Source organism: Cervus elaphus, chromosome 16 (genome assembly GCF_910594005.1).
Source record: "Cervus elaphus chromosome 16, mCerEla1.1, whole genome shotgun sequence".
NCBI classification, from domain to species: Eukaryota; Metazoa; Chordata; class Mammalia; order Artiodactyla; family Cervidae; genus Cervus; species Cervus elaphus.
Window position 1 is genome coordinate 8,444,823 of NC_057830.1, and position 18,123 is coordinate 8,462,945.

The following is an 18,123-nucleotide window of genomic DNA, read 5'->3' on the forward strand; positions in this document are numbered from 1 at the left end:
ATAAAGATTTCAAATTTTCTAATCTGCATCTGAAATTTGCCTAATGACTCTGAGGTCCTTTTGTCTTTCTCCTTCCAGTGTCAAAGCATATAAACAAAACCAAGTTGTCTTGGAACAAAGATGGCATCATCCATGGAGTCAGATATCAGGATGGGAACCTGGTGATCCAGTTCCCAGGTTGGTACTTCATCATCTGCCAACTGCAGTTTCTTGTGAAATGCCCAGAGCATTCGGTCGACCTGAAGCTGGAGCTCCTCATCAACAAAGATGTCAAAAAGCAGACGCTGGTGACAGTGTGTGAGTCTGGAGTGCAAACCAAAAACATATACCAGAACCTCTCCCAGTTCTTGCTGGAACACCTTCAGGTCAACACCACCATATCGGTCGAGGTGGATAAATTCCAGTATGTGGATACAAACACCTTTCCTCTTGAGAACGTGCTGTCCATCTTCTTATACAGTAGTTCAGACTGAACCACCCCTCCTGGCCTTTGGGAAGAAAGCAACTCCCTACCACACAGCACTTATCCTTCCAGACACTTGGGGAAAAAAAAAAGAAAACTTTAGGCCAAGACTGAAAAACACAAAGGGAATTAAATAGTACACTTCCATCCCCTGGGAAGATCCAACTCAGGGTTAAAAAGAGACTTTTGAGTGAAGTATCTTCCAGACAGAAGGCAGGGACGCAATGTGGCATGGTGGACAGAGCCACACATGGGAACCAGGAGGCATGGGTTTAGGCCCAGCCCCATCACTAACTCACTGTGTGACCCGGAGCCAGTCCTTTCCCTCCCCTGGAACTTGGATGTCATGTCAGAAAAGCCAAGGGGCTGAGTTTTAATCTTTCCAAGTCTCCTCCATCTCAGAAGAGCAGCCTCTCTCGTCACAGACCTGAGAACTAAGATCCCAGGCGCTACTCCCGAAGCCCCCCGCCAAAGGAAAGGCCCCCACATTGGCACTCAGTGACAGCACTTCGTAGCCTTCCGGCTGTCACGTCACCTCAGCAGAGTCGGGAGCTGGGGACAAGGGGCAGGGCACCTTGCTTGACAAACGGAGTGAACAGTAGGATCTAAAGTCTGCGAAACTGACCATCCTGCATCTATTGCCTTGCGGGTATTTGGAAAACCACCCGGCCAGGCTTGACTCTGCCGGAACTGAGAGTGACAATAAGACAGCAACACACAGCTTTTGTTTCCCGTCAGGAAAGTGCCGTGAGTTCGGCAGGTACTCAGCCCGTGTGCAGCCGTCAACGGTGATCAGCCGTTTGGTAAAAGAGCAACTGCTGTCTCCCACATTGAGCTCTTTCCCCACTTCAAACAGCTCTCAGGAAACCACTCTGTGGAGGGTTTTTAAGGCCTGACTGTGTTGTTGACAGACAATGACTCTGAAAATGGTGAGGACTTCTGACGAACGGCCGCCTCCTCTCCTGATCTGGATGGTCAGGACATTTCAACCTATGTTTACATTTGTCCGTCTGCGAGGGAGCACCTTGTTTGAGAGAAGGACCACTGACTTGAAATATAAGCTCGTGAAGTTATGCTTCAGAGGAAAAAGGAATGCCTTAACTGCTATGTAAAGAAGGGAGTAAAATTTGCATTTTTCTCAGTCAGGAGGAAAGAAGAGAAAGGAGTAGGAACTCAGAGAAGGACTAGAAATGATTTCAAAGAAGGGAAGAAAAAGAACAGCAGTGGTGGTATGGGTGAGAGGGACTTCAGAGAATAGAAATGGCTAAGGGAAAGATTAAAGTAATTTGCTAAGCCAGGTGTTAGACTGACCGCTTCCTAGGTCTCCACTAAGAAATGTTCAGTAAAGTCTACATTTCTCTTCAACCCTTTCTGGAGGAGATTCTTTGGGAGGAGTGGGCATTGGAAGAGATGTTGAATTCAGCAAGTCAAGTGGTCTGTGGTAAAAAAAAAGAAAACATAGATAGGTTTTGAGGACCCAAAGCCACAGAATAAGGGGGCACCTGGCATTTACACCCTAACTCTGTAGAACAAACGAATCCTGATTAAACCAACTCCTGCATTCTTCAAAAAGTATCTGCAACCTAAGCATGTGGAAGCTAAGTAAATTTTCTACTGTCTCATATATTATCTTGAGGAGGTTTCCATTTTCATTTTTAACCAACACTCCGGAGCAGAGGTACCTGACATTTACCTCCTGAGGGGTTCCTAATCTCAGTATCTATCGAGCAATGGCCTGAAAGCCAGCATCTGAAGACACAGAATTTAAAGGAATCCAGTAGCAAGACAATTATAAGAGAATAATAATCATTAATAATCATTAATAACCCAATGTGGGGATAATATGGAACCCCCGGTGGCTCAGATGGTATAGAATATGCCTGTAATGCGGGAGACCTGGATTCAATCCTTGGGTTGGGAAGACCCCCGAAGAAGGAAATGGCAACCATAGGGAGTGGATGGCCTAGAAAGTTTAAAAATGGAATTCTGCCACTCCCTGAGGGTTACCAAGCCCCTGGAAATGCTGTGAGCAAATGACGTCATCTATGCAAGTAAAATAAGTCATTTTTCAAACTGGGAGTCCAGGCTGCCTAAAATTATGCCTCTTTGGTAAAAATTCAACTGGTGCTCACTCATTCTGCCCTCTGCCATCCCCAACACATAAATACACACACACACACAAACTATACTTGTAGAACTTGCAGAGGAGGGTGATGGACGAGTTGATGAATAATAACAAGTGAGTATAAATGTATATCTGTCCTTGGGAAAATTCACAGGACTGTCTTTCTCCACATTTGGGGACTTCTTCCTCACCCATTTCTCCATCACACATGGATGCCTCCTCATCCAATTCCTTCTCAGAATCCCCACATCACACAATTCTTAGCGGGGAGAAGGGCCCCGCAGGTCCAGGGGGGCTGATAGGATCAGGCACCAAAGAAAAGAGTGCAGGAGAAACTGGGCAGGATTCACCGAACGGGGGAGCCTTCCAGAATCCCTGGAACACCGCTAACTGTCCTGGCACTGGGGGACAAAGCTGTTAAGAGCACAGAGGAGTCAGTCAGTATCATCTCTGGAAAGATACTGAGAGATCAGCTGAGCCAGTGTTGGAATGCAAGCCCACTACAGGGCAGAGACTGAAGTAGGGATTTAAGCCCAGCCTCCTGACCTCATTACTACCCACCAGACCCTTCTGCCCCCACTGTGAAAGTGAAAGTGAAGTCGCTCAGTCGTGTCCAAATCTTTGCGACCTCGTGGACTGTAGCCTACAACGCTCCTCTGTCCATGGGATTTTCCAGGCAAGAGTACTGGAGTGGGTTGCCATTTCCTTCTAGCCTTTTCATAATTCCTCAAGTCACATCCGTCCAGCACTGCCCTGAAGCAGGCCTCAATCGTCAGGGATTCCTCTGTTTCTCCCTGACTCTCAGAACAATTCCGGATCATCATTCTAAAAGAGACAGGTGGTCTGTAGATTTTTGTACATGGTCAAATCATGGAAAAAGTTTTGGGTCCCATGATGTAAGTGTTTCATCACTCAGAAAATGAAGAAATATATAATATGAACAATGTTTTGCAGTAAAAAAATTAAAAGCTTGTTTTATTTAAGGTTACATAGATAGGTGAGTGTATATATATGTGTGTGTAAGTAGGTATGTGTGTATGCATGTACATATATGTATACTCTGTATATGCATATGTGTATGTATGTATGTATATACACTGTCCCCTAATAATTGTTTTACAGGTCATCTGCTTAAACTGGGGTCAGGGGAAGAAGCCTGATTATTGCTCTGGGCACTGCAAAGTTTATATATTTTTGTATTTATTTTTAATTATGAAAAGAACAGAAAGTAGTATTTCTCCCATGACTCACCAGTATTTAATAACTATTAATATTTTACTATATTTGCTTCTGCTTCTTTTAAACAGTAAAAGTACAGGCAGAGCTGAAGCCGCCCCGCTATGTTCACCTCCCTGCCCTTCCCCAGAGCTAACCACAGCCTGGGCGTCTGCATGCCCCTGTCACCGGGCGGCGCAGATGGTAAAGAATCCACCTGCAATTCTGCAGGAGACCTGGGTTCGATTCCTGGGTCAGGAAGATTCCCTGGAGAATATTCTTGCCTGGAGGATTCCAGGGACAGAGGAGCTTGGCGGGGGCTATAGTCCATAGGGTCACAAAGAGTTGGACATGACTGAACTGAGGGATAAACACTTTCACTTATATGGTTTTATATTTGTTTCCCCATAGGAATACATAGTACAAGTCTGTGTGTTTTTAAATTTTTCAATAAATGATATCCTACTTTATATGGCATTTTGTGACTTGAAATTTTCATATAACATTAAGGTTCTGAGATTTACCTAAGCTGACACACACAGATCTATTAATAGCTCATTCACTTAACTGCTATTATACTATTTCATTGTTTGAATACATCAGAGTATGCTCATTCTCCTATGGATAAGGATGTAGCTTGCCTTCTGATCTGCTGCAATAAGGATCTTCCTGCATAGTTCCCATCCCTTATTGCCAGTTTTCAATACAGCAAAAGAATTCTCTTTAAAAATTAGAAATAGTACCCTAAAGCTACTAAGTTCGCCTTGACCAGTGAGGGTTTAGACTCCTCTGAGGTCACAACTCACGAGCTGGAGCCCTGGAATCTAAAGAGCCATTTCTGTATTTCCTAAGAACCTCTTTGCTCTGTGCTGCCATCCCACACAAAGTCCTGGGTGCCAGTGTGGTGCCAGGCCCCAGCCCAGGTGCCAGCCTGCGTGCCACAGCTCCGCCAGGCTGCTGAAAAATCAGCTCCAGTTAGCGTGTGCTTGGAACGTCTTGCCAAAGCACTCAGGGCTCCCCTGGACGCGGTTCTCTTTCTGGAGAATGAATGAAAGATCCAGACTGCAAGAGGGGTAAGCACAACACCAGAAGGAAATTTCTCCCCTGAGACCAAACACCCATGTTCCTTGGGCTCAGGTCTCTCTTCTCTTCTCACTCCACACTGTCTCCCTGGGTGAGTGAACCAACCCCCTTGCCTTCAAATGACATTTTCTTGCCAATGACTGCACCATCTCTACATTCAGTTTGGTTCTTTTCCGAAAATCCAGTCCAATACATTCAGTAGCCATTGTGCGCGAGTTCTCTCTGAGACCTTGCAGTGGAAGACTGAACTCAGTGACTAGTGCAGTGGCTCGCAAGCTGTGTTTCACTTTCTTACCATGACCCAGAGAGGGAGAAAAGTAAAAAAGAAAACCCTACTTTGCAAACAACTGCATTTGTGCGTGCACATACAAACAAAACACACACACCGAAGACAAACATTTCATTAAGTAACACTGACCCTTATCTGTGACTAAGGAAATACTCTTGTTGTGACCACCTGAACTGATTTTATGATGTTCTCATGAGTCCTATCCCACAACTATTCAAGTTTGCCTTTCCCTGCCCCACAGGTGGGAAAGTGAAAAACAGACTTTCCTTATTCCCTTGCAGCTCAGGCTTTAGAATGGCTTGGTCTTAGATTTTGGAATGTTCATCCACTCACTCGGCACGCACAGCTGTGGAGGCCTGTGATTATCTTGTAGCTGCAGGGGTCTGCCGGGGTTCCAGTGTCCAGATAAGCAGGTGTGGCGAGCCTGGCTTAAGGAGAGGAGCATCCATTCTGCTGACATGGTCTGTTGCAGATCCACGTTGGTTCTAGAGCTGGCAGTAGCAGCGGCTTCCTTATTGGGGGTGGTTTCCTGTTTGAAACGGTGGTATTGTGGCTGTAGAGGGGGCAACTTCCTGACTGCAAGACTGTTGAAGAGACAGCAGGGACCACAGAGGCTCAGTTCCAAGGAGCAGCCTTAGAGGTTGCTCCTGAGAGCTCAACCTGGATTCTGTTTCCTCAGCCCTCTTGATAATCTGTAAGCCATTTAATGTACCCACGCTAAGTTGCTTCAGTTGTGTCCAACTCTTTGACCCCATGGACTGTAGCCTGCCAGGCTCCTCTGTCCATGGGATTCGCCAGGCAAGAATACTGGAGTGGGTTGCCATGCCCTCCTCCAGGGGATCTCCCTGATCCAGGGATCAAACCCACATCTCTTACGTCTCCTACACTGGCAGGCAGGTTCTTTACCCCTAGTGTCATCTGGGAAGCCTGAGGCATTTAATACACTGGGATAAATGCCTTCCTGCTAAACGAGCTGGAGTGAAGTCTGCTCCCTGCAACTGATCCCTGATGGACACAAACTCAACATGTATACAACCAACTTCATGATACACATCCCACACTTGTCACCATCCCTGTGTCCAAATCCCAAGGACTACCCGAGACGCCCATGACCCTTGTTTCCTACCTCCCACCCAAAAATATCTGTCCAATATCTCTCAGTCCTCTGGTCCCAGCCACCACCACCTCGTGTGCACTATTCCCATCCCCTTAACTCACATCCCTGTCTCACTCCTTACAAATTACACCTCCAGACAGAAGAACAGCTTTCCATTGTTCTTGGAACTGACAGCAATAATGATCATTTATCAAGCTCTTATATGTTATGCACTTGTCATGTACTCATTCATTCCTCAAATCAGCCCTAGGAGGGAGGCATTATTACCCCGACACTGCCGGCAACAATGACATTGAGATTCTGAGACACAGAGGTGTAGTCAACATCACACAGGCCAGGGGTGGCTGAGTTGGGATTCAAGCCCTGGTGTGTGAACATCCACATTTCAACATCCATGCACCAGCTGCTATGAGCCCAGCCTTCCTAAAATCCAAGCTTTCCAAACCAGCTGTGTCTCTCTCTATATCCTGCCTTTCTCTTCAGCTTCACACCTTTATACCCACCTCCCACCTCCTACGTCCTCTGCTCAAATGACACTGAACTTCTCCCAATTCCTCAAACCTTCTGTGTTCAGCCTTACTGCCAAATATTTGCATATGTTTTTTCCTTCTTCCTGAAATGCTCATTTTACTCTCTTTTACTTATTAACTCCTATCATTGTTCTAGGCTCCTCAACAAAGTCCTCTGGCTCTTCTGGCCCCACCTAATCCCCTGCGGTCTCCATTCACTCTTGCTGCATCCTTAACTGCATGACATTTCCCTGTCCACCCCGGTTCTCCCTAGAGCTCCTCCCCAACATCCAAAGTCCACAACAGCCGGGACCCCATCAGTCATATTCAGTGCTCAGCCCAAACAGTCTAGCACAGTTCCTGATATATCAGACAGCTGTTCTATAGTTATATTTCTTAAATAAGTAACCAAAGAAAAATCTTTGTAAACATGGGCCTTATTCTAGAGGCAAGATATCAAATAAGCCACAAAAAATTTTTAAAACTTAAGAAGATTGAAAGCCATCTTTTCTCTTATGAATGTTTTGCAGCACTGAGGAGAGTAATGAATGCTGATTAAAGAGAGGACAAATTTTCAAAAAACAAAATTCACCTCTGCCATCAGAGAATGTGGAAAAAGACAAACCCTGACTTACTTCATTGAACCTTTTCTATAAGTCAGGTGTAACATTTGCTATATAATCCATCTCTTCAGTTTAGTTAAGTTTAGTCACTCAGTTGTGTCCAACTCTTTGCAACCCCATGGACTGCAGCATGCCAGGCTTCCCTATCCATCACCAACTCCCAGAACTTGCTCAAAATCCTGCCCATCAAGTCAGTGATGCCATCCAGCCATCTCATGCTCTGTCATCCCCTTCTTCTCCCACCTTCAATCTTTCCCAGCATTGTGGTCTTTTCCAATGAGTCAGATCTTTGCATCAGTGGCCAAAGTATTGGAGTTTCAACTTCAGCATCAGTCGTTCCAATGATTATTCAGGACTGATTTCCTTCAGGATTAACTGGTTGGATCTCCTTGCAGTCCAAGGGACTCTCAAGAGTCTTCTCCAACACCAAAGTTCAAAAGCATCAATTATTCGGCACTCAGCTTATTTTACAGTCCAACTCTCACATCCATAAATGACTACTGGAAAAACCATAGCTTTGACTAGACAGACCTTTGTCAGCAAAGTAATGCCTCTGCTTCTTAATATTCTGTCTAGGTTGGTCATAGTTTTTCTTCAAGGAGCAAGTGTCTTTTAATTTCATGACTTCAATCGCCATCTGCAGTGATTTTGGAGCCCAAATAAAATAAAGTCTGTCACTGTTTCCACTGCTTCCCCATCTATTTGCCATGAAGTGATGGGACCGGATGCCATGATCTTAGTTTTCTGAATGTTGAGCTTTAAGCCAACTTTTTCACTCTCCTCTTTCACTTTCATCAAGAGGCTCTTTAGTTCTTCTTCTCTTTCTGCCATAACAGTGGTGTCATCTGCATATCTGAGGTTATTGATACTTCTCCTGGAAATCTTGATTCCAGCTTGTGCTTCACCCAGCCCAGCACTTCTCATGATGTACTCTGTGTATAAGTTAAATAAGCAGAGTGACAATATACAGCCTTGACATACTCTTTTCCCTCTTTGGAACCAGTCTGTTGTTCCATGTCCAGTTCTAACTGTTGTTTCTTGACCTGCATGCAGATTTCTCAGGAGGCAGGTCAGGTGGCCTGGTATTCCCATCTGTTGAAGAAATTTTCACAGTTTGTTGTGATCCACATAGTCAAAGGCTTTGGCGTAGTCAATAAAGCAAAAGTAGATGTTTTTCTGGAATTCTCTTGCTTTTTCAATGATCCCACGGATGTTGGCAATTTGATCTCTGTTTCCTCTGCTTTTTCTAGATCCAGCTTGAACATCTGGAAGTTCACGGTTCATGTACTGATGAAGCCTGGCTTGGAGAATTTTGAGCATTACTTTGCTAGCGTGTGAGATGAGTACAATTGTGCGGTAGTTTGAACATTTTTGGCACTGCCTTTCTTTGGGATTGGAATGAAAACTGACCTTTTCCAGTCCTGTGGCCACTGCTGAGTTTTCCAAATTTGCTGGCATATTGAGTGCAGCATTTTCACAGCATCATCTTTTAGGATCTGAAATAACTCAACAGGAATTCTATCACCTCCACTAGCTTTGTTCATAGTGATGCTTCCTAAGGCCCACTTGACTTTGCATTCCAGGATGTCTGGCTCTAGGTGAGTGATCACACCATTGTGGTTATCTGGGTTGTGAAGATCTTTTTTGTACAGTTCTTCTGTGTATTGTTGCCACCTCTTCTTAATATCTTCTGCTTCTGTTAGGTCCATACCATTTCTGTCCTTTATTGTGGCCATGTTTGCATGAAATATTCCCTTTGCATCTCTAATTTTCTTGAAGAGATCTCTAGTCTTTCCCATTCTATTGTTTTCCTCTATTTCCTTGCGTTGATCACTGAGGAAGGCTTTTTTATCTCTTCTTGCTATTCTCTTACTATCTCTATAAGACTATATGCTATTGGAATCCTGTCATAGCTGGTAACACACTCCCTAGAGAATTTAAATGAAATGTTAGTGCACCTTAGAGTCAACTGAAAGACTTCTTAAACTCCTCATGCCCAGGCCACATCTCACATCTGTTAAATTAGAATCTCTAGGGTTAGGCCCCAGGCCCCAGGATTGAGCTCCCACAATGTACACTAAGTTTAAAAGTCGGTGGTTTAAATCCATGATATCCATATTGTGCCCCTGACTAGCAACCTCAGCATCACAAGATAGTTACTAAAATGCAGACTTTCACACTCAAGCAGACCTATTAAAACAGAATGTGCATTTTAATAAGATCTGAAAGAGATTCACAGGCACATAATGGTTTGAGCAACACCGGTTTCCATGACTTTCCCTAGTAAGTGGAGAATACTCTGAACCCATTATGCTTCCCAGTTTCCCCCAAATTGATTTTGGGAAATGAACTCTCCCTTCCCTTATGCTGTATATACAAATGTGAGGGTCTGGACACTGCCAAGGGCATCATTAAGTCACTATTATGGTATTCATTTGAAATGACTATCACTGAGTTTTTCAAATTGCTTTTCTGGCCCAGCTCTCTCCCTTGAGAAGCTTAGGCAAGAGTTGGGACAAAATTCTGGCCAATATGTCGAAAGCTTTGGACACGGTAGAGAGACGGGGATGTACGTACTTTCCCTGTGGCCAAGGAACACAGCAAGTAAGTCTGAGGTCAGCAGGTGGGAAAGGACAGCTTAGAAACCTGAGTGTGAATCCTGGCTCAGGCAATCATTGACAGGAGGAGCTTCATGAGTCACAAACACTCTTTAAACTGAAATTTCCTCTGCTGAAAAATGAGAAGCATAATCCTTCCCAAAGCTGTGGGAGAACAAACACACCACAAGCTTGAAAAGTACACAGACGTGAAGTAATTGTATTGTATTTCACATTCACGGGGGAGTCTGACGGTGGGGAGAGGAGCAGGGGGAAATGCTGAAGGGGAATGAAGGTGAATGAAGGTTCCTCAAACTCACCAAAGCCATCTCTCATCTGTGGCCAGATGACCAACAAAGGTATCCGTGAGACAGACAGCCGACGGGCACTTTTATACTTTAGGGCAGGGGTTCCCAATCTCCAGGCTACATACCAGTACCTCCTGTCAGATCAGTGGCAGCGTCAGATTAAAAATAAAAGTTTCACAATACACATGATACACTTGAATCATTCTCAAACCTTCCTCTCACCCCCAGTCCATGGAAAAACTGTCTCCCATGAAATCAGTCCCTGGTGCCAAAAAGATTGTGGACCGCTGCTTCAGGGAAAACTGGCCTGCATAAGCCAAAGGAATACTTGGGAGGCAGAGTGTTGGGGGTGCCTCCCCTGGTCTCCCTCATGCAGCACTGGACTACTGGTGTTGGTCTTTTCCCCCGCTGAGCGTAGAGCGTCTGGAAGGCCAGACTCCTTCTCCAAACCCCCAGTACCTAGATCTGTGTCTGGCACAAAGCCAGCACTCGGAAAAGCAGATTTCACCCACAGCAAGACAGGGAATCAGCAGATGAGGCTATCAGTGCAGCTGGTTTGAAGCAGGAAAATGCTGAATTGAAGCTTTATGCCTCTTGCCACTGGAAGGCTCCAAGGGAAAACCAGCTCAAGTATTTCAACATTCCGTTCCCTCTACCGGGGGCACGGGCACCGGAGGCAGAACTGCTGTGACCTGACTCTGCCTTCTGCTCTCACAGTGAGTTTCCTTGCACCAGCTGGCCTGACGCACCCAGCACTGGGTACAGAAGACAAACGAAGAAAGGGTTCAGCTGTCACGGGACTGACCCAGCAAGATGAGGAAAAGCAATAAAGTGTTGACGGAGCCTTAATTTCTTTCTTTTTTTTTTTTTTTTTCGGAGCCTTAATTTCTACAGCCAAAGTTACAGTCTTACCCTCGAGTACACAGTCTCAATTGGATCTGATTTGTCCACGCTCCTCATTCACACCTAGCTTAATAGTATACGAATCTATGTAATTGATCACACTTTCTGAACGCTTCTTTACCAGGTTCTGGACATCATATGGAAGGCTTCAAAGACTGCAGGCTCTTACATTCTCACACCATCTTAGGAGAGACTGCCAGTCCCATGTTACAGATGAGGAAACTGAGGCTCGAAGAAATGCATCAGCAAGTCCAGGTTTAAGCAGGTCAGGGTGTACGTGCCCAGAGTCTGACTTGAGAACCACATCCCAAAGGATACTACACTGCTCTACTGTGAAGCCACCTGACTTCACACATGCGATTTCTTTGTCTACAAAATCTGTGCCCTTCCTTTTCAGTTTGGTTTACTGACCTCATTCATACAATCTCAACCCAAGCATTATTTCTCAAGAACCAGTCCCAGGCTAAGTTAGGCATTCCAACCTGGGCCTTGGTAATCTCATCTTCATCAAAAACACTTATCACCTTGTACCATAACTGTATGATTATGTGTTTGCTTCACTTGTTAAGCTTGTAGGCCTCTTAATAAGAAAAGGCTTAGAGTACATGCCCCCTACCCATGTCTACAAAATAAAGTGATTTTTGCTTCCAAATTATTTTGGCATGATCCTCCAGCATTCACACCCTACTTTGGATTCTTGAAGCCTGTCACTCTACATCACTGAACCTTTATGGTTCATTCTGGCTGCTCTAGAAACTTTGGCTGCTTCTCCTCTTGATCACTGTCATTACTAGGTGGAGAACCATGAACTTGAAGGTACCAGTCACTCTCGGCCTAACTCGGCACAGTCAGGCAATGTCTCACTCCCCACTATCAGAATTATCCAGGCCTTTTCATGACTGAGAATCCTAACCCAACTTTTCCTGGACCCAGAGAGAGACAGAGAAAAGTGTGACCACCCCCAACCCAAAGTGCCAACTCATTTCCTGCCCAGAATTAACCACTTCCCAAAAATGAATGACTCTCTGAACATCCATTCCCTTCAGGGGAAAACCCCACCCCCACCTACCAGGCTGTCATCTTATCCTGTGACCCCAACCTGACAATCACCTTACAGCTCAATATCAGTACCCCCCAAAGTTTATCTGACTCATCCTTATCTACTAGCACCTTGTTGTTCTAGGATAGATTTTTTTCTTTCCATTTTGGAGGTAGTTTTTATTAGACATATAGGAGTCCAAAACCAAAAAGGAAAGAACCAAAGCTAGAACAACTTGAGCATCCAAAAGGCTATTAAACCTTTGGAGAGAGGCACTAGCGAAGATAATATTTATGTACATATTATGCATATATTTCAACCTGGAGGGGATGCATACAGGGGTATATTCACTTTAAACTTTTGCTGAGCTGTACATTGATGATTTATGCACATTACTAAAGCCGAGGAGAGCTCTTGACGCACAATGGGCATATGATAGATATTTGTTGACTAAATGAAAGGTTTGGTGAATACCATCTTAGATGTCTGCACAGTACTTTTGAGTTTACAAACCACTCTTTCAAGTCACAGTTGAGGGAACTAACTTATGCACTCAGCTGGTAAGGGGCAGAGTAGAGGGCCCCTGGTATTCTGATTTCTTGCCCAGACTATACTCTATTCTGGGGTCAGCAAACAATAGCTTTGGGGCAGTTGCATGTTTTGTAAATAAAGTTTTATTGGAAAACAGCTGTGTCCATTCATTTACATACAGTCTATTACTATTACTGCTTTTGTACTACAGTGATTACAAAATGAGTAGTTATGACAGGGGCAGAATAAATGGACAAAGTAGGCGATTAAATAGTTAATCCCACTAGGGGCTTTTAAGTAGAAAAATATTGGAGACCCCTGTAAATTAATGATTATCCAAGAAAGCAGGTTTGTTTAATCACAAAACCAAAGAGGCTTGTTTAGCAACAGAACTATGCAACAGAAGCAAGAGACATGCCCCAAGACAATAAAACAATGGTGGCATAAGACCTACATCCTGCCCAGTGAGCTCAGTAAGGTCATGATCCCTAGGACGTGCTCTCTGCACACATTAAAAAAGAAGAAGAAACAATAATTCGTGGACCATAATTCTTGTCCCTACATGAGGGACAAGAATACTCCCCTGCTCAACTTGGAGGAGGAGCTGATGATGGAATCCTGAAGTCTGCTCAAGAGAGACAAAGACCTTCTTCTCCCCCTCTCCACTTTTCCTTTGATTACAAAACTGTGTACCAGTAAGGGGCATTTCTCACCTGCCCACTTGTAAACCTCAGGAGTGTGCTATTCTAGTAAATCACTCTTATCTATAACTTTGCCTCTCACTGAGTTCTTTTCTTCACTGAGACATAAAGGACTATGGTACCAGAGGTCTGCAGAGCCCCTGAAATGACACCAATTGGTTTCAGTTAAGCTAGGAGGTAAGAGAGGTTCTGTGGCCTGCTAACCTGAAATATTTACTACTTGGCCCTTTATAGAAAATGTTTGCCAACTCTGCTATATACTGCTGGTGATTCCATATCTGTTCAGATGTACATATTTATATACAACACACACACTTTCTAAATTCACTCACAAAGAGAACCATTTGGCCACTGCTTCCATCTGAACTTCTCAATATTGTTAACTTCCAGTAAGAGGAGACAAAACCATAAAAAAAGAGAAGAATTTTAAAATAACTTCCAGTAAGAGGAGACAAAACCATAAAGAGAAGAATTTTAAAATCACAACTTGGATCTCTTTAGCTCTCGGTTTTGTGAAAACCCTACACACTCTTATAAGTGACCCAGTTCAGTCTTGTAGTAATATGGCTGATGCTAAAAAATATTTCTTATATTATTCTTATTTTTAATTATTATTAAATCTTGATGACTTCAGTTAGAAAAAAAAAGCTGCCAGGAGCTTTCTAAGTCAAGAGTCTGAATTAACCTTTGAGGACCATGAGTTTTTTGTTTTGGGAAAAACACACTTGATGGGAACTTTTAGTTATGCAAACCCATGTCTTCTGCAAATCTCCTGCATTGTAGGTGGATTCTCTACTGCTGAGCCACCAGGGAAGCCCATGAAATGATTAGATAGCATTACCAACCGAATGGACATGAATGAGAGCAAACTCCAGAAGATGGTGGGGGCAGAGCAGCCTGGAGTGCTGCAATCCATGGGGTAGCAGAGAGCCAGACTGAACAACAACAGCAATTTAGTTTGCAAAACAAAGCAAAGATCTTTTTCTAACTAAAAGAAGATTGAGATGCGAAGATTTAAAGTTCTCTATAATAATGAAAAGATTTTTTTTTTTAATAGAAAGGAGTTGTATTTGAGCCAAACTAAGGACTTGTCTGGACACCTACTTCCCAGATTAGTCTGAGAAACTGCTCCAGAAAATCATGGTTCTCAACACAGTTTTATACCTTGTCAGAATAAAGAACACTAAACAAGTCAGGGATACGGTTCTTGAAAAGAATTTTTAAATGGATGTCTCTTTCTAAAATAGGGATTCAGAATGCACCTTTCTAGGAAAATTGTTGTTTGCTCTTAGATGTGTATGTTTTTCTTCAATCAGCTACCAATAGGAGTTTGGATACAGAGACTAGATGTAACTAGTAACAGGAAAGTGGAGGGACAGGAAAACATACCTTCAATTTACACTAGTAAAGTGGACTTAAGTGAGTTCTATGTGAATTACGGAAACTCATATGTAGCTATTTCCTTGACTGAATTATCCAGACTTGCAGAAATAAACTATCAGACATAAGGTCCTACTCAAACATGGGGCCAAACCCAACACTGTGGGTAGTGGAACATTACTGGTGCCAATATGAGAGTCCTTTGGACTGCGAGGAGATCAAACCAGTAAATCCTAAAGGAAATCAACTCTGAATATTCATTAGAAGAATTGATGCTGAAGCTGAAGCTGCAATACTTTGGCCATCTGATACAAAGAGTCGACTCACTGGAAAGACCCTGATGCTGGGAAAGACTGAGGGCAAAAGGAGTAGGGGGCAGCAGAGGATAAGATGGTTGGATGGCATCACTGACTCAATGGACATGAGTTTTAGCAAACTCCCAGAGATGGTGAAAGACAGGGAAGTCTGGCATACTGAAGTCCATGGGGTCACAAAGAGTTGGACATGATTTAGCAACTGAACAACAACAAGAGACAAGGTATCATTATTACTCCTCTTTGAATCAGATGGTAGGTACTTATGAAGTATTTACTGACTTGAATAGAAGCTGAAATCACCTTAAAAAAACTACCTATATTGAATTTTTTCAATTTCTTTCAGTTTAATCTCTTTTAAACTGAAAATATTCTATCCAAAACCTCATTAAGTAAGTTCTATATTCATATATTTTTAAAAAATAATTAACTCAAGTCTCCTTTTAAGTAAAGGATTGGCAAGTATAGCCTTCTACTTCAGAAAACATGAGGTATAGGAAAAAATTATGAAAGACTGAAATTTAGTGAAATTAAAATTAGCTTCTAAATTTGAATTATTTCAAGTTTTTGTTGTCTCTGATATTTTTACAACCCCTAAAGCTGCAGAAAAACAACAGTAATGGAAATAATTTTTGTCCATAAAAATGCAAATTATGCTCCATGCAATGCAACTGATTATCATTCTGTGGCTATGTATGCATGTATATGAAACCCTTTTGGGTGTCATTTGGGGAAGGGGCTCTGAAGATCGCCAGTACCATAGTCCTTTATATCTCAGGGTAGAAAAGAATTCAGTGAGAGACAAAGTGATAGATAAGAAGTGATTCATTAGAATAGAATGTGAGATTTACAAGTGGGCAGGTGAGAAATGCATCCCCTGAAAACTCACTGGGCTATAGTTTTATAATCAAATGAAAAGAGGAGAGGGGGAGAAGAAGGTCTTGGTCTTTCCTGAGTAGACTTCGCGGTTCCATCATCAGCTCCTCCTCCAGGTTGAGCAGGGGACTTTGCTTGTCCCTACATGGTCAAGCTAGGTCCACACATTATGTTTTTGTGTTTACAGAGAGTGTGCCCTAACTTACTGAGCTCACTGGGCAGTATGTGAGTCTCATGCCATCATTTTTTTATTGTTCTGGGGCATGTCTCCTTCCTTTGTCACATGGTTTTGCTGCTAAGCAAGTCTGCTTGGGTTTATGTTTTAAAAACCTGCTGTCTTGGGTAATCGTCAACTTACAGGGGTCTCCCATATTTTTCTATTTACAATCCCCTAGTGGGATTAATTATTTAATCACCTACCTTGTCCCTTTACTCTGTCCCTATCTCATATATATACATATATATGAATATACATATATTCATGAATATACATATATATGAACATATACATTCATTATATATATTCATATATAATATATATATGAACATATATATGTGTGTATATATATACATACATATATGAATATACATATATCCTGGAATGTGAAGTCAAGTGGGCCTTAGGAAGCATCACTATGAACAAAGCTAGTGGAGGTGATGGAATTCCAGTTGAGCTATTTCAAATCCTGAAAGATGATGCTGTGAAAGTGCTGCACTCAATATGTCAGCAAATATGGAAAACTCAGCAGTGGCCACAGGACTGGAAAAGGTCAGTTTTCATTCCAATCCCTAAGAAAGGCAATGCCAAAGAATGCTCAAACTACTGCACAATTGCACTCATCTCACACGCTAGTAAAATAATGCTCAAAATTCTCCAAGCCACGCTTCAGCAATACATGAACCATGAACTTCCAGATGTTCAAGCTGGATTTAGAAAAGGCAGAGGAACCAGGGATCAAAGTGCCAACATCTGCTGGATCATCCAAAAAACAAGAGAGTTCCAGAAAAACATCTATTTCTGCTTTATTGACTATGCCAAAGCCTTTGACTGTGTGGATCACAATAAACTGTGGAAAATTCTGAAAGAGATGGGAATACCAGACCACCTGACCTGCCTCTTGAGAAACCTTTATGCAGATCAGGAAGCAACAGTTAGAACTGGACATGGAATAAAAGACTGGCTCCAAATAGGAAAAGGAGTATGTCAACGCTTGTATATTGTCACCCTGCTTATTTAACTTATATGCAGAGTACATCATGAGAAATAGTGGGCTGGAAAAAGCACAAGCTGGAATCAAGATTGTCGGGAGAAATAATAACCTCAGATATGAAGAGGGCACCACCCTTAAGGCAGAAAGTGAAGAAGAACTAAAGAGCCTCTTGTTGAAAGTAAAAGAGGAGAGTGAAAAAGGTGGCTTAAAGCTCAACATTCAGAAAACTAAGATCATGGCATCCGGTCCCATCACTTAATGGCAAATAAATGGGCAAACAGTGGAAACAGTGGCTGACTTTACTTTTGGGGGGATCCAAAATCACTGCAAATGGTGATTGCAGCCATGAAATTAAAAGACGCTTACTCCTTGGAAGGAAACTTATGACCAACCTAGACAGCATATTAAAAAGCAGAGATATTACTTTGCCAACAAAGTCCATCTAGTCAAGGCTATGGTTTTTCCAGTGGTCATGTATGGATGTGAGAGTTGGACTATAAAGAAAGCTGAGCACTGAAGAATTGATGCTTTTGAACTGTGGTGTTGGAGAAGACTCTTGAGAGTCCCTTGGACTGCAAGGAGATCCAACCAGTCCATTCTAAAGGAGATCAGTCCTGGATGTACATTGGCAGGACTGATGTTGAAGCTGAAGCTCCAATACTTTGGCCACCTGATGCGAAGAGCTGACACACTGGAAAAGACCTTGATCCTGGGAGAGACTGAGGGCAGGAGGAGAAGGGGACAACAGAGGATGAGATGGTTGGATGGCATCATCGACTCAATGGACATGGGTTTGGGTGAACTCCGGGAGTTGATGACAGACAGGGAGGCCTGGTGTG

At 43.1% G+C, this 18,123-nt stretch overlaps 1 protein-coding gene across 1 annotated transcript in view; it reads left to right on the plus strand.

Moving 5' to 3' along the window:
• TNFSF8 (TNF superfamily member 8) overlaps nt 1–4,273 on the plus strand; it is a 30,579-nt gene extending 26,306 nt beyond the window's left edge. The window contains exon 4 of the mRNA XM_043927903.1: nt 79–4,273. Within this exon, the coding sequence (XP_043783838.1) occupies nt 79–473 (395 nt within the window). The 3' untranslated portion in view covers nt 474–4,273. The remainder of the gene's footprint in view (nt 1–78) is intronic.
• Nucleotides 4,274–18,123: the final 13,850 nt, after the last annotated feature.